The sequence below is a fragment of the Battus philenor genome, unplaced genomic scaffold (assembly GCF_028537555.1).
Source record: "Battus philenor isolate CCGP_79_NKW_IND1 unplaced genomic scaffold, ilBatPhil1.0.hap1 SCAF_7, whole genome shotgun sequence".
Taxonomy (NCBI): Eukaryota; Metazoa; Arthropoda; class Insecta; order Lepidoptera; family Papilionidae; genus Battus; species Battus philenor.
Genome location: NW_027181737.1, coordinates 15,412,023 through 15,434,956, shown reverse-complemented (window position 1 = coordinate 15,434,956; position 22,934 = coordinate 15,412,023). Strand labels below are relative to the sequence as shown.

General features: G+C 31.5%; 2 protein-coding genes across 2 annotated transcripts in view; one reads left to right on the top strand and one right to left on the bottom strand.

The window, feature by feature from the left end:
* The first annotated feature begins 431 nt into the window (after positions 1–431).
* Positions 432–4,297, top strand: mad2 (mitotic arrest deficient 2). Its single transcript, XM_068774385.1, has 3 exons — positions 432–586; positions 938–1,084; positions 2,032–4,297. Exons 1-3 carry the CDS (start codon positions 517–519, stop codon positions 2,436–2,438), a joined length of 624 nt encoding a protein of 207 aa, XP_068630486.1. The 5' UTR covers positions 432–516; the 3' UTR covers positions 2,439–4,297.
* A 6,379-nt stretch (positions 4,298–10,676) lies between these two features.
* The window catches only part of vn (membrane-bound neuregulin protein vein), a 124,447-nt gene continuing 112,189 nt past the window's right edge, over positions 10,677–22,934 (bottom strand). Inside the window, exons 2-5 of the mRNA XM_068774347.1 lie at positions 21,780–21,948; positions 16,502–16,647; positions 13,694–13,793; positions 10,677–12,843 (exon numbers count right to left, since the gene is read on the bottom strand). Coding sequence (XP_068630448.1) covers positions 12,729–12,843; positions 13,694–13,793; positions 16,502–16,647; positions 21,780–21,948 — 530 coding nt within the window. The 3' untranslated portion in view covers positions 10,677–12,728. The remainder of the gene's footprint in view (positions 12,844–13,693; positions 13,794–16,501; positions 16,648–21,779; positions 21,949–22,934) is intronic.

Genomic DNA, 22,934 nt, shown 5'->3' with positions numbered 1-22,934 from the left:
CCGCACTTTAATTCGTTAAGCTAGATGTCTCCAGTTTTATTAGATGCTCTGTCCATAAATTAATCCTCAGATTTTAAATTCAGCTTGAAATCGTAAAAATTTGAAGGAAATTTTGTTTTCCCATATTTAATATTACTGGCATTTAAATATTTACTTTTAAATTTATGAAGTCGTTAACAAAGTCCTTTATATAAAAAAAATATTTTTATTAAACGTTCCGACTAATTATTGTCTCCTGAAATAAAAACATTTTGTAGATTTAATTTATCTCTAGCAGAAATATATGTTTAATATATCCAAAAATGGATATCGAGAGCGGTACACGTTTTGACAGATAACTCCTGCATATTTGCTGCTTGATTTATATTTTTTTTTCAGAACTTGTAACATTAGTATTATCTGTCAATGCATTGCGGTCCCTTAAGTTTGAAAATAACGCTTTACCTAACGAATTTTAAATAAAGTTTTTATAAAAGTTAAATTATTTTACAAAACTTTTGATTGTAAATTGTCGTAATGTCGCAACAGCAGACGAAAAACTGTATTACCCTTAGAGGATCTGCCCAAATTATATGCGAATATTTAAGTAAGTCAGGAATCAAAGGAGTTACTTTGGAGAATTTCGAGTCTGAGAGCGTATAGTAATATTTTGTTATCCTAGTCTTTAAGTAACTTTGGTAAATCTCGGATATCTAACTATATCCATTTACCATTATATTAATCGGTAATTTCTGTTTAAGGTATATATATAACGACTTATGTACAGAAATAAATTAAATATTACTATTCAACTTGTTTCTGCAGAGATATCAATTCGAAAAAATGAATGAATGAATAGTGAATGGTCCAAATATTTGTATATTACCGTAATAGTGGTTTTAGTTTTTCCAATCTGGTTCAATATAATCGTGCCTTAAATCATTTTTTTACGTTTCAGAGTACGCCATTAACGCAGTTCTGTTTCAAAGAGGCCTGTACCCACCTGAATCGTTTAAGGCTGAACAGCAGTATGGCATAACTTTATTAATGTCTGAGGATCCACTGATCAAAGGTTTCCTCACAAACCTATTACTCCAGAGTGAAGGTATTTTGATATTATTTATTTCATTTTGAGTAGTACAGGCCTATTTTTAAAAGAATGACACTTTAAATTAAGGGTTCTTAGTTAAATTTATGGATTTCAGGATATACAGGATGAGTGGTTATAGATGTAAAAGCTTTAAAATGGTTAATGTATTAGTCATTTGGCATCAAAAGCTTCAACATGTTTACACCTCTTTTCAAACATCGTGTATGAAGTAATAACTATGAAATATGAAACATGTCTATTACAATGCGACAGCTTCTAGCCATACAATAACTATGCCACATAGTGGTTGTATATCGGCTAAGAAAGAAGTCCAAGTCTGCAGCTGTTCCTGCAGTAAACAAAAATTAAATATACTATGTAGTAATTTGAACTTTGAAATGGTTTTTGTTACTATATGATTATTACATAATTTATTATTTTTTAAACTATTTTTTTGGAAAGTGTACCATACTTTAGTTTAGAAGAAATTAACAGTACCTATACCACATCGCAGCTTTTATACCTCTAACCAATCACCCTGTATTGCACACAATGTAAGTTACATACACTTTACAAGCTGCAGGAGAATATAAAGATAAGCTGGAGTACCATTGTTGAAATTATATATATGGTTATATGTATATATATATATATATATATTTGTTTTGTATACATTAACTACCCGGTATTTACATTTCTACTGTTTCCCTACTGTGATTGTCTGTAAGAAATTGCCTCATGTGATAAGACTGTCCATTATATTTTTTTGTTTATTATTATGAAACTATTTAAATATATCCTAGGGTGTACAATAAAAAATATTAAATAAATAAAAGAAATATTAAGTAAATGTATAAAGTACAGCATTTAATCATTTTGTTTACTGTGGGTAGTTGAAAATTAAATATTAGTAAATGTAATTCAAAACCAGGTAACCTTATGTACATTTTTAACTATTACAGAATGGATAGTAAACAAGAAAGTGACGAAACTATCGCTCATCATAATAAATGTTGCAAACAAAGAGACACTTGAATGCTGGGACTTCAACGTACAATATGAAGATGGAGATGCTGCATTATCTAAAGAGAAAAATGAGACAGTAGGCAGCAAGGAATTGAAGAAAATTCAACAGGAGATTAGAGAAGTCATGTTACAGGTTGCAGCAACCATTTCATATTTGCCGCTGTTAGACTGTAGGTGTTCATTTGATGTTTTGGTGCATGCTAAATCAAACTGTGATGTTCCGGAGAAATGGGCAGAAGCTACGCCTATTTCAATAGCTAATGCTCAGAATGTACAGTTGAAAGCTTTCTCCACAAGCCTACATAAGATGGAGACTGTTGTCAGTTATAAATTAACAGATTAGTGAGAGTAGATTAAAAAAATCTCATCTCATCTCAATATTAGAAATGGTAACTGGCTAATAATGATTATATTTATGCCAAATTGAAATCAATTAAATTGTTTTTTCCATTATAGTACTTAGTCTCTCCTAAAGAAGGATTCTGAGTTATGTTGTGTTTTCAAAAATATACATTCTTTAAATGTCATTTTGCCAATATTAGTATAGTTCTTGGAATTAAATATGGGCCATCAGGAATACGAATCTTACATAAAACTTACTGTGGCTTTGACTATTTTTTTATATATAATATAAACTCTATAACAGGGGTGGCCAAACTGCTGCTCACAAGCCACAAGGCTCCTATTGATTGTCAGATTTTTTCAATATTTGAATTTATAGTATATATGTCAGCTCCTGGGAAAACAAAACAATTCACTGGTGTAAAGATTTTTTTTATTACTCCATAAAATTAGCGAAATGCAAACACCAATCATAATTAACTAACCGGCATCTTAAGTATTATTAGGAGTACTGTCATATATGTGTGCCATTATATCTAACTTCAATACACATGTTATACCTTCGTTTAAATAATTATCATAAATATGATTTATGGTAAAAAAAATTGCAGCTCATAATAATTTCAAATTTTGAAAAGTTGCTCGCACTATCAAAGGGCTTGGCCACCCCTGCTATATACACCAGGCTCATAGCATTACAGGAAAATAGGAAGCAGTATTTTTCAACCTTTAATGTGCAATGCCCCACCTTAGTCTTTTTAAAATCCTTGCACCCTTCTATATATGTATATATATATATATATTTATATTAAAGTGAAAAGTTTAAACTCGTCTCGAGTCCACTTTACATTTTGCCCACCGAGACAACCAAATTACTCCTCCGCCCGTGGGGCATGGGCCTTACCATTGAAAACACTGTATTAAATAAACTTCCCTAGCCAATCTTTACCCTAACTCTTACTCATGTCTATGAGAGTGCCAAATCAAAAGCCGTATACCATAAACAAACTTTACTATGAACATTTATTTCTTATAATTTAATGTTATTATCATATCAGTCGATAGACGCGTAGTGCAAGGAATTGGCCTCCCCCTAAAGATTGTTGCAATACTTAACTAACCTACTCCCATAAAGTGGCTTTCAGTGACCTTGACTATGTCGGTCTACCTAATGGAGGGCATACTCAAGCCTCGTCTACTGGCTCATTGACCCTACTCGATGTACATAGGAGACCTTGGTTCATCTTTGGACCTCATTCCTAGTTCGTTCTCTCAGCTAATAGCCTTCTGGGTGACCTTGTGTATTGCATTTACTCCAATTATCTGTACTTAATTACATCAGGTTCTTATTCTCATAAAATGTTAAGAGAGGCTTTATGATTATGACATTGAATCACTATATTTCAGCGACTTTCATATGGACAGTTAAGAAATGCATATTATATAAAGAGAAATGTAAATAATACACAGATCAAATGTATGGAACAGGTAATCCATGGAGTAATTATTTATGATAGAATATTATAGGATTACCCTCAAACTGGTAATTTTTTGTGCAGACTTTATGCTATTTTTATCCGTGTATTAGTAATCAATAAAATGAATTAGTTAATTAGCTCTTGTATATCACGTTACCAGCGTATATTGCATCTAGTAAAACAAATATCCATCAAGTCTCATCACCGACTTTATGGTGACTCAAAAATCAAGACAAAATTAGTGTGAAATAGTTTATTCAAGTGAAGAAAGCGATTTTGAATCAGTTTACCACAAGGAAATTTGCATATTGTCAGATTAGACAATACATTTGAGTTTGCTCTATGAATTGTCTGTTGAAAATGGTTAAATTTTTTTTTACGTTTATCTCCATGAATATTGTAAATATAGATATGATATTAGAATGCATATTTGCCTGAATATTTGAATGAAGTATTTGCTTATTATGAAAGTGGCTTCAAAAAATAAAATAAATGTTTTTATATTTGTGCATAAGCAGGTTTAGTTTGGCTCACGCAAGCAGCTGTAGTTATGTCTTACTTGTTAATTGACAAAATTCTTTCTAAAAGCGTTTTCCATGATAAGCTAACACATTCACCGCATTAAGTATACATTTAAATATCTGGTTGCACATACATATACATTTATAGTCTCCAAATTTATAATATAGGTGTTTTTAATTTAATTTAGTATAAGTTTACATTAAGGTGTTATTTCTGATTGATATTTTGTACAAATTTTTGAATAATTTATTGAATAAGTTACTTTAAAAACATATAAGGTTGAGACCATTATGTTTCTTAAATTTAAGCATTTTTTTGGACATTTCTATACAATATTATTATTAATTGCTATGTCTTGTATTTTTGTATTCTGAATTGAAGTTCAAATCATTGTTGAAGCCTTATTTGAATGATCAAGAGTTTTTGAGTTGTAAATATATTAATTTTTCTATGTGATTTAATAGTTTTTTTAATAATCATTTTTCAGAGTCTTTTAATTTTATCTTCTGTTCAAATCATCATTATTATTTCAGCCTTAGAAAGACTCCTGCTGGATATATGCGTCCACTATATATTTCAAATAGGACTAGAAAGAAATGGTTCACATTCGGTGTCCAATGTTCTTGACATGGTCACATTTTGCGCTGTCCTTGCTGGTCTGTGGTCTCCATTCCAGAAACCCTGCAGCTATCAGTTCTGTGCGCTATATGGCCTGCCCATTATCACTTCAACGTGTCAACCCACTATGACACGTGTCTGGTCCAGGTGTTCACGGAGCATGGGGAATTCTCTGAGTATCTCTTCCTCCTCAAGTTTAAACTCAAGGAGAGTTTTTTCGGTGCACGCCAGCTGGAACCACCAGCTTGATCTCGGGGTCGCAATGCATGGGAGACTAGAGGGAGAAAATATTGTTTCCCTTGTGGGCGATGATAAATGTTGATGTTTTCCTAGAGTTCTGTAGAACTGTCAGGGATAAAAACAAGGTCGTATATGATCCACGGTAAGTTATGTCTGCAAACAAGAAACACCTTATTAATAAGGTCAATAAGATATGATTTAAAAATAGTTTTATTAGAAAGGAACTTATTATTATTGTAAATAAAAGTTATATACAAGTCAAGCTATGATACAATAATAACCTGTGATCTAGGAATGGGAAGAAGCGTAGAAAGGCAATGTGTGAGAGAAGATATAAAAGAGAAAGGAAGAGAGAGATTGTGAAGGACAGAAAGTATATAATAAAGAAGGATGAAAGAAAAACAAATTAAAATATAGAAAAAAAAATGTCCTAATGTAGTCCCTGCCCCAAACACGGAAGGGCGAATCTAATAAAAAAAACTTGCCAATTCGCTGGGCAACAAAACATAATATGTCAATAAGCTGGGTTAAGTTTTGTTACTCGTTCTCTATGGATCTTCTATCATCGCCATTTCTGATTCCCTTAGAGAAATTCCTAGCATAACTCTCTCCATTGTGCAATAAGCAGCTTGCAAATGAAGTTCAGATTGGGATATTGGTCATAGATATTCCAGTAATATATAGAAATACTCAATTTAACTTAAAGAGAATTTTTAAAATGTTTTTGCCGATACAGTCATAATGGCTGACACCATAGAGGGTCTGTGAAGTAGAGCTTCCGGATAAATAGGCCTTAAATATGGACAAGTTGGGATTTAATATCCATGTTGTGCCTATTCAAGTACTTGTATACAAAGGATAGTAGTTGTATGAGAAATAGTCTAACCGATAGCGTTGGGGAAGCTCCGCAATCTCTTCCAGAATACCGTAACATCTGAAAATAAAGATCTTTGACCAAAGACCAAAAGACCTAAACTTATATCTAAGCATCAATTTGGCGTCTCTCTGAGTCAGAGCTAGTGCTCTGGTGAGCAGCGGTTCCTCCAGAACCTAACCCAGAACTGACGCAATGTTCAACCAATGTCCTTCACGTACTTGAGTTTCTAGGAAAGGACGTCGGATGTTTACATTGTTTTTCATACAGATTATATCGCAAAGTAAAGTCTAGGAAATAGATATAACTTGTTGCCTAGTTTGAGCATCGAATTCCAATACAAAAATAAGTTTAACATATTCAAGAGTGATAATTTTGTACAGGATGATTACAAACAGGTGTGAAAGCTTTTTGCTGACAAATTTGCTATAGCTTTGAAGCTTACACCTATAAACAATCACTCTGTATAACTAAACGACAATTAATATTGTTTATCTACCCCGTTTTGCCGCTAAAATACTCCAGGAGAGGTTGTCATTGACTTTGACATGAGTTGATAATCTCATTTCAGACACGCTTCTTATCAAAATACTGGTCATCAATACTTTTCAGAATTCATTTAATTTGGTCGTTCGAATTTAAATTCGATCGTTAATTTGAATTCTGAAACTGAAAGTAATTTGCATACGGCATGACAACGGTGCGAGAATTGCCCAATATAATAGAAACATTTTAATATGAGATCCACAGTAACGGCGTTTCAACTTAAAGCGAGGTTTCTAATACGTGTTTAGTAGACTGTCTATTAAAGTTAAAAGTAATACTCGACTGTAGGGAACAGAATATTTTTTTTACAAAAACCGTTTATTTATACAGAACCTTTTACACAAGCAATCACAATTTCTACTTTATAACCAATTATATGTGTTGTCTGTTTGCGACGATATATGTGTGTGACAGAGAGAGGTATATATAAATACGAATGCTTTTAGTTTTATAGCCAACCAGCAACCACTGCACCTGGGACACTTCACATAGGTCACCGGGTTATATACAACAGAACCAAACACTACTTACCACGCCACAACACCCGTTTTTAGAGATCGGCAGCGTGGGCGGACCGTGGTTGGATCCAGATCCTTCTTCGGCTCGCGTGTGGTCAACGCTGCCGTCCCAAGCCGCAAGCACACATCAACAACATATCCCTTCAAAGCTCTACTCGCGAAGATCCTCTGCAACGTGCGAACGTAACCGTGCAACTGGTAGCCGCCCTGCTAGCTTTATTTTTTAGGTTATAAGTTTTTAAGTTCACAGACCATTCAGCTCCGTGAACTCAGTTCAGAAGAAGCTGTAAAAGCCTTAGGGCTAGTAGCAACAACTTCTACAGAGAAAAAGCAAGTGCAATGTAGTTTTGTAGCGCGCAGTAATTTATGCAGCCGGTTGGTATCACTATACGCCCCTATTTGACAAGACCCTAACATAATCTCAGAAGGATTTTTTTGTGATGACCCAAAAAATATTGTTTATAAAATTCGGTTTTTGGGTCATGAAATAGATCACAACTGGCTTTTAATTTCCTCGCTTATGAAGAAGGAAGATACACACGCTTTAGTGGTTTACCACTGCAACGTGTATATAGATTTTAATCTTCTGGAATATTCAGGCATAAGGTTGTTGCGCCCGGTGTTTGGCCATTTTGGTATACGAAACCTTGAGAGTATATAGGTTTTCATCAGAACGGTAAACACAGAGTAGACCGTTTCCCAAGTTGAAAAGATGACTTCGTTGAGATTGTAGGAAGACACCAAATGTAGACAGTTTCAAACAAGTCTTATTGGAAATTTACGGGGAGACCTAGATCCTGCAATGAATGTCGTTAAATTTGCAATGATTATGACGATGAAAGATATGTAAAAAGTATTCAGCAATTTTTTTAATACAAATTTATTAAAATAACAAAGCACTTAAAATACCATTTAATAAGCTACAATAAATAATATCTATTCAGCAAATAATACTGTACAAATTTGTTTATACAACTTAACAATTCCCGCGCTTTTTTGACAGAAGCGACAACCATAGATCATACCGTATCAAAGCGAAGATGTTTGGATACATGTTTACCGAAATATAAGTTATTGTTGACTAATTGTGAAATGAATAATTAATTTTTTTTTGTTAAATTTATCTTAGATACTAAATATTTAAAAAAAAGAAGAATTTCTTTGTACGGATTTTTACAGCACACTTGTATTTTTTATTATGAGCCAACAATTTATGTTTATGCAAATATGTACCCAAATATCCAAACTCTGATCTCAATTGATACACACCAAAAGATTTTTGTAATTAATTATCTAAATATTCACACAATATAATAAAAATCATAACTATTCACTCCTCTGATATTTTTATTTAAATAAATATTTTTTTAATGTAAGAAAAATATACTAGGCAATAATTAAGTAGTACGCATTTTGTTTGTTTAATTTAAATTATTAATTTTTAATCGGTATGCTTTCTTAAAAAAATAATGGACGTATTAGAGCGTATTTTTTGATTGAATTTTCGTTGTCTATAATAATTAGGATTTAGATTTCATGACACGTTGAAAAATTCTGTTAGTTGTTCTGTTAACTATTAATTAAATAAAGACGTAATGTTTTTGACAATGGAATATTCAAAATGCTTGATAAATGACACATAAATTGACAGTTACACGAAGTATTAAAAGTATTTCGTATATTATTTTAAATGCGGTGGTTTATTAATTGTTATTGAAATAGTTTACAAGAAATAACTAAAATTACTAATTACATTATATTTATAATAGATATTAATAAATTAAGTACATGATTATCTTGTTTTGATGTATAGCATAAAAAATTAAAAAGTATATTTCTTAGTTGGTTTCTGTTTTATAATTCATCGTTCCAAAATTAGGCCGCTATGAACCATATTTTTTTAATCTTTTTTTTATACAGGCAAAAGTATTTTATAGATTAGAGGTATTGGAGATGTTTAGTCTAGACTTTTATAACAGCTGATCCAGAGGGAACTAGACAGATACTTGGCTCGGAGTCGCTACAATTTTTTTAATTAACTGACAGAATTGCTGCCAAGCCTTCAGGACACTCCGGAGGATGCCCTATGGAGTGATTGGGTGTAAAGACCTTCGACAGGCGAAATTAATGAGAATGTTCTTCAATATGCAATTAATATGTTAATAAATTCAGTTTAAATTATATTTTAGTACAAAATTATTTATTACTCGCCTAATTTAGTACAAAATATTAAAAAAAACAGTTGCTAACTTTTATTCAATCCGCATGTCAACATATTGTTTTGTGTTAATTTTTCTAGAAAGTTCCATGGCTAGTAATTATGGTTATTAATTAGCCTATCATATATTATTTAATTTTTGAATGCTTTTTTGAGCCTATCTGAAAAGTTTACATACATTTATATAAATAAAATAAATAATTCAGATTTTTAGTTTCCGTTATTGTGTATTTTTATCGCAGGAATGCTTGATTACCACTATAAGAAGATGATCTTACTTCATTTTATGGATATTTCATCACCATAAACGTTCACCCATACCTGGAAAAATATAAATTAATTTTAATTACGTAAATATCTATTTTTGACAACATAAACATGACACTAAGTTTTTTTATTGTAATACATTCACAATTCCATAGACAACAGCAATTTTTTTATGAGTGAAAATTTGTGAGTTCTGCCTACACCAAATGCGTAAGTTACCATGCTATGTTATAATATAACGGCTTAGTCATTGTTATCTCACAACAAATACTAAGTAATGATTTTGATAATGATAATAGTCATGCAACTAGCACGCTACGACTAAACATTAGTAACGGTGATTAAGCATTAGTGAATTTAACAGTATGACAAATGAAAAAATGTATTGTTCTAATTTTAAAAGTTAGCTTCTAATACAGTGTTGCCTGCCTCGAAAACCAAGATGGATATTATTGCGGCATTATATTCGACGCAAATTAAAAATAAAATAGTAAATGTGAATAATAACGAAATCAGTATTTAAAACTTATAATTTACTTAATTTTCTTATTATACAAATCAATTTAAAATGTACTCGCGAAAATATAATCAGTTGAAATGGAAAATTAAATCTCGTCACGTTTAGTTAATTTTGAAAGTACTCTATTCAATAAAATTTCACCCGAAATAGGAAAGATAATATCAGAAGACATAAACAATAATTTAACATTTTATGTTTCGTTTTGCGGCCCACTAAAAGTATTTGAGTTTGACACCCCTGATTTAGTTCATGCCAATATCAACAAACATTTTTTCATTTCTATGCGTCAATGAGTGCGGAGTGATTCTGTGCACGACATAAAAAAATTGAATTTAGAATACATACCATAAATTTCATTCCACCATATTTTTTCTCTTTTTGTGCCAAGGGAAGGTTATATATACGAAAGAAAAAAACAAAAATGAATATAATCGCCTCTCTGTTAATTCCAACACTCATTCTTTTATTGAGATTTTGGTATGGTATAACAATATAACATCACGTTTATAGATTTTAATATTTGTTGTGAGAATACAAAACTCTATAAAAGAAGCAATGACGTCGGTCCATGCGAATGATCTCATTATATCATTACGGAGAGAAAATGTGTATTTAAAAAGAAACGACTGACGTCATTCGATCTTGAACGTAATGCCCTAATAGCGTAAAATAAATAGTCCCTTTTCTAGTTTAATTACATATAAATAGTGAACTTAAAAATTAGAAGTTCTTTTTACACGAAGACAATTTCATACAATTTTCTTGGGTTTTGGTGCCACAGATATTATATCACTAAAGGATAACTTTAAAAGCCTTTCGTATTAATATACCTAACCATAACCGATATTAGTTCAGTCTGTTTTAATTGTTTATGTTAAAAAAAACAGTTTATTTTTAATATCTCCTTTAGTGATATTCCAGAATATTAAGAGTTAAAAAACTAGTTTTTTTTGAATAAGAAAAAACACGGTAAAAGATTTAGCTACATCCACAACCGTCCATCATATTAGCCACACTCATTAAATTATAGATAAATTAATTAATATAAGCCTATCTAGTTTTTAAGTATTAAAACTGCTCTTTGACTAGGTGGAGTACATCGGATTCACGAAATAATTTGGGAATTGTAAATTTTAAAAGGTTATTTCGGCTCAATCACGCCACTGAAATTTTATTTGGATTTTATTTAATTATTTATTGTATATATTTTATCAAAGACACTTCATTTCATTGTAAATATCTCTTATCAAAATTAACTTAAAAATATTTTGGTTGTAATGAAGTGAAAAATTTTATTGAACTGTCAAAAGGCACTAGTTTCATGCTAGATGTAGCGTAGATAATATAAGATAGAATGTCACAGAATGTGACAGAGTGAATTAAGAAAAAATATCATATTTTGGCGCCAAAATTTGACAGGTGTAGTGCGCAACGAGTAGGATCAAAGTGTGAATACTGTGTTCAGGTTTTGAATAAAAATATTACTTATACTAACAGATATGTACAAAACTTGCAAGTCTCTTCATCAGGATTTCACCCACTAAAACGATTTATCAAATCTTAAGAGTTAATAACAATAATATAAATCGCAAAAATTACAAATACAGTGTAAAATATTTACAACTTTAATTATAGGACGCCATTGTTTATTTTAAATAAAACCTTCGTTCCAAAATTAATTATTTTAACAAATGCTTGAATATTTTAAGTACGTGTATCAATAAAATTAAAATTAAGTTTTTTGTTATTTAAACGTGCATTTTGATCAATCTATTGTATCTAAATGATTATAAGATGGAAACTACATGATTTCTCGTCACGACCAAGAGAGATACGAGTTTCTGAACGTAAGACTTCTTGTTTTCTAAAAGTAATAACTTTTAATTTAATTTTATATAATAAAGCTAATAAGTCGTCGAATATCTTTAATATAAAATGATTCAGTAAGTACGTAATTATTAAAGAGAATTTAGTGCAAAAATTTAATGTTTAATTAAATGCGAATAAGTACTTACGTCCTTTTTAAAATAAATAGCATATATATGTAACATTTTGTATATATATGGACACGTTTATTGGAGCCTAAGAATTTCGATACAATTACTAATTGGTTAAATCGTAAATGATGATAAATATTTAATCTTTGTATAAAATTTTTGCTTTTATATTTTTATATGAAGGCTTATTAGATATTTATTCGGCTAAAGACAAAAATTTCACAGTTTAAAAATCAAAAATAACATTAGTGTCATTTTTAAATGTTTATTTAAAGAATAATGTTTTGACAGATGTCATTTTTATTTCTAACCAACCAGTAATTGTTCGGTGGAGTTATATATTTTTTTTAATTAAGACGTTAGCTACACCCCAATAAGAAATACGAGCCCGGAACGAAACGATAAAGCTTATCCGTGTGGGACATCGCGCGCTCGTGCCGATATATATTTTTAAATTTAAAATTGGAACGAAGTGGGCTATGCGCATCGCTGGCTAACAGTAATAAGACGTCGATAGGCCCAGTTTGCATGTGTAGGAATGAGACATACTACTCCTGTTCGATACGTCCTTGTTCTCACAGCGCTGCCCGTTGAATCCTTCTGGACACCTGGCGGGTAAACATAGTCCGTTGTTATATTGCCAAAATAGATACATCTACAGATAATACATAAATAAAAAAAGATATTTTACATATATACGGCTATTTAAAATAGTAAATGTATATTCCTCATTGGTCAATTAAAAACTTTTACACTTACTTTCAATTACTCTATAAAAAGTGACTACTCTTATATGTTACATTAATTTCTTTCTACTGAAATGTGAAAGGCCCATAACTTCTACAAAGTAAACACGTTCCTTATCTTGGGAAAATAAATTGGAATTACGTATCATTAGCTACATGTTGCAAATTGTCAAAGTGACAGTGACATAAAGGCGGGAAATGATGTAAATACAATAAACAAATATAAAATTCGTTATCTAGAGACAGCAGCGTCAATATATGAAAGACTATTGTCACTGTTTGAAATGTATTGCGAGTATAATTATTATTATTATGTTTAAATAATTATAAAAATATACCATAAATTACGCACATGATACGCACATAGATAACGAAACTTACACTTAATACTGTGTAAATTTCAAGCAAAAAGCTTTATTTCATTAATAATATTTGAGTAAATCTTACAAATCTTTTTTTTGAATATAATTTATGTGCTCTTTTTAATCTATATTTTGACTATTCTGTTAAATCTACTAACCTAAAATTTATATTAAAAGTCTGTGGTAATTAAAAACAAATACAGAAAAACATTTAATTAAATAAGAATATGTGTTATGTCCAAGATCTTTTATACACGTTAAAGTAATTCTTATTGACTCCATGAAGTTTTGAAATTAGCAATCGAAGTTTAATAAAACTAAAATAAATATATTTAATCTGTGAAACTTACTTGCAAGCTTGCTCTTGAACTAATTCGAAGTATAAACATGTGCCTCCATTGAGGCAATACGATGTGGGGTCCGGCATCGGACACGGTGCACCCAAAGACGCTGAAAATAAATTGTCTACATTTCATAACGATCTTTTATGTGTATAGTGCAGAAAAAACAAACATTATTAGATGTAAACAAAGCTAGGTTAATACTAAATGGATCAAGGTCATCATCATTATTATTCCAGCCGCCAGATGTCCATTTCTGAACATGTGCTTCCACTAGAGACATCTATAAAACCAATTGGAAGCGATTAACATCCATTCATTCAGTATTTATTCATAATCCATAAAATTCAAACAAATATCCAATCTTTTAAAAGTTACTTCCGGAATTTCGAATATTACTGGAAACTTTCGATAGGAAACATAATTATAACCAAAAATTTTTGACAAAACAAAAACTTAATGGTATTTCGTTGAAAAAATAATAATAGAATACATTGGCCAAAAGGCTTTATGTCTGTGTAATTTTTTAATTTACTTTTGACGAAGATTTTAGTATAGGTTAAAAAGTTATGAAATACAGATAAAAAAACTTTATCATTACGACAAATTTTTACTGCTCTGGAGATATGAATATTCGCCACGTTGTAATTAAAGCACTATATCGTACCGTGTTAACGTCTGTCGCTCAAAGCGCAATAAAAACACCATCTCAATAGCTTCATTCGTAATTAACCTGATTAATAGACTCAAACGCGTCCGTTCGTCAAGAACAAATGTCGTGTGTAAACAAAACAATGCAGAGCCCATTCGCTGCCTTTATTATTCGCTGAAGGTAACCGATCATTGCTAGCCTTCACGGCATTGTTAGAGTTTCGCAGAATCTGATCTAACTGTTCCTCGTATATATTCTCGGTAAAATGAACCGGTGTAGCGAGACGATATATTGTCACGTGACATATTTCCTGCAGTCACGTGACACCCGTTGGAATCTTTCATGCATTTGTCTCTTATTCCTATTTCAAAACTTACAACTTTTTTTTTCTTATAAATAAGGCATACGAAAGAGTATACAGCCAAAGTATGGTATCAAAAGTTTTTCTTTTACAATATTAATGTGATGGCCGTAGGATATATCACTAACTATATACAGGTTGATTGGAAATTAATATAAAAGTTTTAAAGGGTGAATGTATGCAACACTCTGTTGAAAATCAATGGTTTTAGAAATAATAGATAACACAATGATAATATAGTTAAAATTTGGATTACTGCATGTTATTGGTCCACCGAATTCCAATATATTTTAAGTGCGATCACATTATACAGGGTGATTGGAAGCAGGCGTAAAAACTTTAAACCTTTTTGTTGACAAATGAGCTAAAATGATTATAAAAAAACAAGGAATTTTTATAAGTTACAGTGTTAAAATGGATTTGTTTCATTACAAAAGAAAAAAAATATATATGGTATGATTGGAAATAGGTGGAAAGGCTATAAGGTACTTGCTATCAAACTATCGATATATTCAACCTTTTACACGTGTGTCAAACTTGTTTATATAGATAACATCCTATTTCTAACATGAAACTTATATATTTATTATAAGATTGAATAAAATAAATCTAAAGAAAAAAAAACTTTGAACTAAAATGCACGCAAGATATATAATCTGTACGTGTTGCGGCCTGCCCCGCACTCGCATAGATAGGAATGATGCTTTGATGTAAAAAGTCGACCATATTCCGATCCAGACCAGGTGGAACGTTGCCTTAAGTAAAGACCAATTTAGAACGCGCTATCATAAGTCCAAATGAAAATGCAATCAATACAAAATCCAAGAAACCAGTACCTGAATGTTAGTATCCACAATCGGTGGAAATTAAAAAAAAAAGTAAATTTGAATTTGGAAGCAGTTATATTGTCATTTAAATGAACAAACGTCACAGATAATATCAACATTGATGAACGATGATAAGTTTTAACCCTTAATAGCCTGATTTACAAAAGTGATTTTTTTAATATTACTGTGTTTGCTTGAGGGTCTAGATGAAGGGAAAAATAGTTTTTTTGGAAAGAATATTATACAACAGTAAAATACGTACAGCCAACCGATAAAAAAAACTAATAGTAATGTGAACATTCGGTTTAAAAGATTGGTATCAAAATTGAAACTCTAGGCTATTAAGGGTTAAATATGAGATAGATCTCATAGTAAAAAAATTATTTTGTTGTTGTTGAACTAATATCTCCTATGTACACGTTATAAAAAAATTATTTAACAATTAGCTTGCTAACCAAATTTTTGTATTAAAAAGATAACTACTCGACAAAGGATTATGCAATGTATAGTATTTTTTATAAGACAGATATTATCGTCCGTGCCTTTGTTTTTACATTTACTTTTAATATCTCCGATTTTTTATCAAGTTTTTTCAAGTTACAGTGTTTAAGTCTCTTAATATATATAAGGCCCCCTATCAATTTTCAGTTTTTAAAATTGAGTTGTGCGACCACTTCCTCATCCCTACTCCATATTATCATCCTCAGGTTTTACGCTGGTATCTGTGCGGCGGTTGCCGTATTTACTTCGATGAATCCTGCGATCGCATCTTGAATCTCGTCCGTGTAATACACGCACTTTCGCGTGACGTAATATTACTACCACCGCATGATGGACACTGTTATACAGCCCGAGTGGTTTATAGTTTCCCTTTCACTAAGCTGTTTTAGGAAGTTTCCCTGTCTCTATGTTAGTTTTGGTAGTTTCCGTGTCACTAAGCTAGTTTTGGTAGTTGTCAGGTAGATTGTTGCTCATACCAGTGTCGGGCGTCGTGGTGGTGGGCGGCAGGACACTGACGTTGGCGCTGGCCACCGCCGGAGGTCCGATCGCGCCCTGCGCCCTACACTCGTAACTGGCGGAGTCCTCTCTCCGCGCGTGCCTTATCACCAGCACCGAGCGCCGTCTGAAACACACAAAAACGAAAATTACAACGAGATCTATGCACAAAGAGTTTGCCTAAAGTGGAGAAGTTGCTTGATGTTCTTCTCTTTCTTTCTGATTAGAGAAATTTAGATGTAATAACAACTCTTGCGGAACCATCAGACGAAGGAAAGTATCCGATGTAGTCCAACCGATTGAGAAGTTGAAGTTAAAGAAGCCAGATCTTCTGGAGAAGGGAATTTGGAGGTCTCCCCTCCTCACCCACGGATCAGTACGCGAAGTTTAGGATAGCCAACCACAAGTTAGATAGACATCTTTATAAAAATCGTCGATGAAGTTGAACGCAGATCCCTTTCAACTAGTTTTATTGTGAGACGCCCACGTTCAGCTGTGGACATCCTATCGAAAGTTAGTCACGATTTTATTTAACCAAGGACTCTAGAAGATCATTAGAGACATTACCTCTATCTGACCTAATGAAGTCACACGGAGCGACTAAATAATTGGCAATTAAAAAAAGATTTACAAACGACTAAATACTGCACGAATTAATCTTTGGTACGTGTGCGACTAAATGTGTGTTATTGGCAGAGCAAAGAGGACACATGTGTGTGACTAAGACTGAATCTTTGGTACTTGATGTATAAACACGGATTTAATGGGCAATAACCTTATACAATAAATATCTCGTGTTTCTTGCTAATGGTTGCTCATTTCTCCACCTATTTAAGTAAGATAGATTATGTTGACGTTTATAAATGTTTAATTTTTTAAAAAGGCATTTATTTCTGTAAATTTTCATTGCCAAATTGCTATGTAATTTATGGAGATATAAATATGAAAAATGAAAATGTAAATTGTTCTTATAAATTTGAATTGCATTTTTAAACATGCAACGATGTTTCTAGATGCTACCATTTATCGGTAATATATCTGTTGATATTATAAAATGAAACCAAATCATGTTAAATATATTGTAACTTTAGGAATATATTTTTTATTTACTAACCAATTAATAACTTCAGGAAATATACGTCCATTTCAAGTTTTGAACATCATCTATACATACGTAATTTAATATACTGTTGTATATATAGAATATTGTTGTTTTTTACTATTAACCATGTAATTTATACATTTGTTTTCCTCTAGAGTTCACCTTTTCTAATCATGATCAACATTTTAGCTGATGGACGTCTACTGCAGAAGTAGGTTTCCTCTAAGATCGAAATGATCGAAAATGACTGGTCTTATTTACCATTACTTTTGGTCGGTCCAGCTAATGGTGGAGGGGGGGGGAGGGGTTGGTTAACCACAGAATGTCTGTGGACTCGAGGTCTTCACTTGATAATCTTTCGATCACAAGGACCAACTCCAATGGTTGTCGAGAAGAAAAGCGTTTTATGTTAACACTACACCAATTTTCTTGGCCACACAGTAAATAAATTAATAAAAATAAGAGATAAAAAACCGAAAATGGCTTTTCGTGGCTAACATTATATAGGTGATCCCACTGCATCATATTTATATGTCACATAAAACAACATATATAATATTTAATGACGCACTTGCGGAAGTTATTGCCACTTCAATTATTCTCTCTCTTTATATATATATATATATATATATACATATATATATATATGGAACTAGAATCGTATTAACCTCATCTATAACTGGGTTCTTTAATTTTTTTTATCTTAATTGCATATTGCACAGACATTAGCGTCCGCGCCTTTGTTTTAACTATGTACTGTAATTACTTTTGATGATATGTCATTTTTTTTTGTGCTTACTTTATTGCCTATTACAGAATCTATTAAACTATTAACTTACTTAAATCGTAAACCATTTAAAAATAAGTTTAAGTCAAATAATTATTATGATTATTTTTAAAAAAATCACAATTCTCCACCTCCGGTCTATCACTGCTTTGTATAATCATTCTGGAATATGTTAATTTATTATTGTTACAATAATTCGATAGAATGACTTCTAGCAGTACAGTCTGTAGAAATATATAATTAGAAAGATTAATTTTTATCTTTCGTAAACTGTTTTTTACTATATTATCGTTTCGTTATTTTTAAAGCCATTGATTTTTGAACAGATCGGCTGTATAAACATCGCAAAGTTTATTTTATATAATTATTAAGAAATTACACAAACAATTTAATGGAATCAGGCGTTACCTCGCGGAAGTCCATCCTAAGTAAGGTTCAACACACTGTATATATTGTTTCAATAAAGATATACAGAGTGATTGTTTATATATGTAAAAGCCTTAAATGTATGTATGTGTACTCATTTGCTTTTAATTACAGTATCTATTAGAAATCGCGGGAATCTTAAAATATATATTATATATATAATTGGATTTGTATATTACAATATATCTATGTTGTTTATAAGATATATTATAAGGTAAGGATTAAAATACTTTATTCATAGGCGAAATCTCTTCTATAGTGTACTAGTAATTATAATGATATATACGTAATTAATTATTAAATTATTCATAACTGCACAGTGGTAGCGTTGGTAGCGGGTTCGATATCTGAGATACAATCTTATATAATTCACATTTCGTACATTAATTATACAGGATTGTCGTTGCTCACAAGTTTCCAGAGGAAGAACATCGTCATCTGTACACTATAATACCACAATGCGATCGCCATCTCGCTTGCCAAGCGTGGCGATTATAGTGTATTTACCCATAAATATCTTTGGGCGGCCTATTCCTTGTATTGGCGTCTGTAGGCTGAAATGGCAAGGACTTCTCAATAATTCTCTTAAATGCTGATTAGTTGTTTGAAAATGGAATAAAATTCACGTAAGTACTACGTTCCGAATATTGAATATATCGACGAATAATTGGAGCAAAAAATAATCTTCATAAGAGACGTATGAGAATCGCAAGTCACTGGTTGCCCCATTTCACCATGGTATAAAAAGTAAAATATACATAAACATCAAAAATGTAAATTTTTCAAAAGACTGTTCTGTAAAATAAATAGTTTATTTATTATGACTACTGTACTGAAATGAATCAAAGTGAATAAAGCTTACACTGGAATATTCAGAGCACCTGCAATGATGCGTGACATGCGTGATAATTTCAAAGTTATCGCTTCACAAAATTTTATCTACGTGTTCATAGTTATAAAGGTCATAATCGTATGCACTACGCTATGGTACATTGAAAGCTAGTGTATCAGCCCATTCGCAGACGTCTGTACTTCTATCTGTACCGAAAACCATTTGATACAGTGACCAACAGATGTTCTGCCCGTCCCTCCTCGATCAAGATCACCGGTTTATTATAGACAGGAATTGGGTCATTAGAATACAAGCGATGTTACACGCTTTATGCATAGATAATAAATAGTTCTATTTTGCACCTGTCAAAATGACATTAGACGTCATAATAAAAGTTTTTATTTGGTTTAAGTATAGACAATAGATAGTTTTTTGCATCTGTCAAAATGACATTAGACGTCATAATTTAAACATTTCTTTGCTTTAGGTCTAGATAGAAAATAGTTCTTTTTGCGACTGTCAAAATAACATTAGATGTCATAATTTAAATTTTTCTTCGCTTTAGGCATAGATGAAAAATAGTTTTTTTTGCACCTGTCAAAATGACATTAGACATGATTTAAATATTTCTTTTTATTCGAAATTTCAGCCGCCATTGTCATTGAATTTTATCTCTCATATAATACAACAGAATAATAAAGGCATTTAGACTAGATATGTTTACAGTAATTAAACTAAGGAAGCATTCAGTATCTTCGGCTGTTTTTTTGACTGTACTTTCATTGGTGTCCAAATGGCATTACAGATTCTGTGGGTTCTCTTTCTCTTTTAGGGTATCGAAGCATCTCCCGTAAAAGGCTCTCTCTCCTCAGATCGGGCTGCTACATACCACCATGGAGTAACTGGTCGATGATACCCGTTTAACATTCCGACATATGGGCGCTCTAGAAGGTCGAACTTCGACTTGATCGGTTGCTATCGCCTGGATAATAAAACTACCACTTAGAAAAGCTTTAGCGCTGGAAAAAGAATTGTCGTAGAAGCTCCAATAACGCTATATATATATATATATATGTCTAGTATAGAGTTGGCGTCCCTTGGGATAAACGATCTGGCCTCGTTGGTTATTGTACGTGGTTTGTCTTATTGTCATCACGTCGTCCAGGACCTGGAGTACAGGTCACAGTTTCAGGATGATGTATCGTTTGAATGTATCGGGTGTGATTGTAAGTCAATTTGTTCTGACCTGGTAGAATAATTTGCCAACAAACTTGCGAAGCTAAAGCGGGCTGGTTCTCCTGTTTTATAGTTCCAATACCTTTCCCTGTACAAAGCATTAAAGATATACAGGTATATATCCTTTACTATTTAAAATCCGTTTTGTATATTTACTGTTTTATTTACATTTTTTATTTGAATCATATGTTATTTTTAATTGTTTACTTATATATTCATTTAGTAAAATATTCTTATTGTGTAGTGTACTAATTTTAATATTTAATGTAATAATTTTCTTATATGTTTGTATTAACGTCGTTGAAGAGCCTTAACTTGAAATAAACTTAATTTAATAAAAGGTTGATATCAAATAAGTTTTCGTAGAGAATTTTGGTCAGTGAAGTAAGGAGGCTTTATTAAAAATAAAAGATAAGAAACTCTTATTGATCATTAACTTGTTATCTATTTATTTTTGTATTTTTGACTTTACTCTGCTTCGCAGGATGTTGTAGTTGTGATAAAACAGAAAGAAACTCAACAACATATCTTTTAATAAAATTTAACACAGATTTATACATATACACTTTACTAACACTACTAAAATCTTTGTTAAATCTATAGCTTATATTAAATATCTTAATATGAAATAAGTTATAAACATAATATAAATATATAAACCATAGTCTTTGATCCCTGTTTAGTAATGTTTTTATTGTTTTTTCATTGTTTGACTATAAATCATTATATGTTCTCAGTGAGATAGTTATGAGGTAACAACTGTAACTAATTTTATATTTCTAAGCTTCTAAGTTTGTACTTTCTTACTGCCTTTTGTTACTGTCTATCTCCAATAAAGTAAATAAATAAATAGTTCGCGTTATTCAAAAGACATACCTGTAATTCTGCACCCGGAATCTTCTTAATGCGATATCGGCCACTGGTTTTCCATCCTTGTACCATGAGATGCGAGGAGGGGGTCGGCCACTCGCCTGACACTCTAGCTTAACTCGCCCCCCTCTGGGGGTCTTCGTCGACTTCATCGGCTCAACGCGCGCTGGGCTACCTGGGTACAGAGGAAATTTTTTTTAATATAACATGATTTGTATAAAATTACTCCATACTATATACTATTAATACATAATTTACTAGTTTACATCAAAAAAATTGAACGAACTGTGAGCTAGAATACCGTTTACTAGAAATTAAAATATTTTTAATTCATTAAGTTTACTATAAAGTGAATTAAATGTGCATTTCCTTCAACGCAAAATATTTTTTTTAAAAAATCACCATATTTTCAAAGAGCTTTTATAATATTTATTTTATTTTATTACTTAACATATCATTTACATACACTAAAATATTTAAACATTTCATACAGTGTAATTAGTAATAGTTTTAAAGGCTTTAAAAGGAATATATATGTATATATATATACACATATATATCCAAAGACCACAGTCCTAAGCCATAACACCTGTTGTAAAATCTAAGAGTTTGGTAAAACATGTTTAATGAGAGCCGACGTTCCCTTTGTTAATATGTAAATAGTAACAATAATAAATCTGCAAAAATAACATTCATTGCAAATTTATACCGCATGTTGCAGGTGTTGTTTCGTTTTCGCTAATAACAGATGAACTTCCAAACTTTAGGACGGTATATATACATACACACATATATATATATATATAGTTATTTAATTTTTTTTCAGCCGGTAGAAGGCTTCTGCAAAGCATAGGCCTACGACAAACTATGTCGTCTATTCACCTAGTGGGGAGATTACCCATGCTATATATATATATATATACACATATACATATCAGATCAGACTATCTCCTTTCGAAGCAGTTTAGATACAAAAATATTATAGAATAAAAAAAAGTTAATGATCAGTAAGAGTGGTGTTAAAAGTTCCAATGTTGTATAAATTATTTTTTTTCTTTATCTTTTATCTTCTTGTACAATAATACCACACTGTCATCGCCAACCTACCAGCTAAGCGTATCGATTATGGTAAATGCCTCCATAGATATGACTTCGTACTGT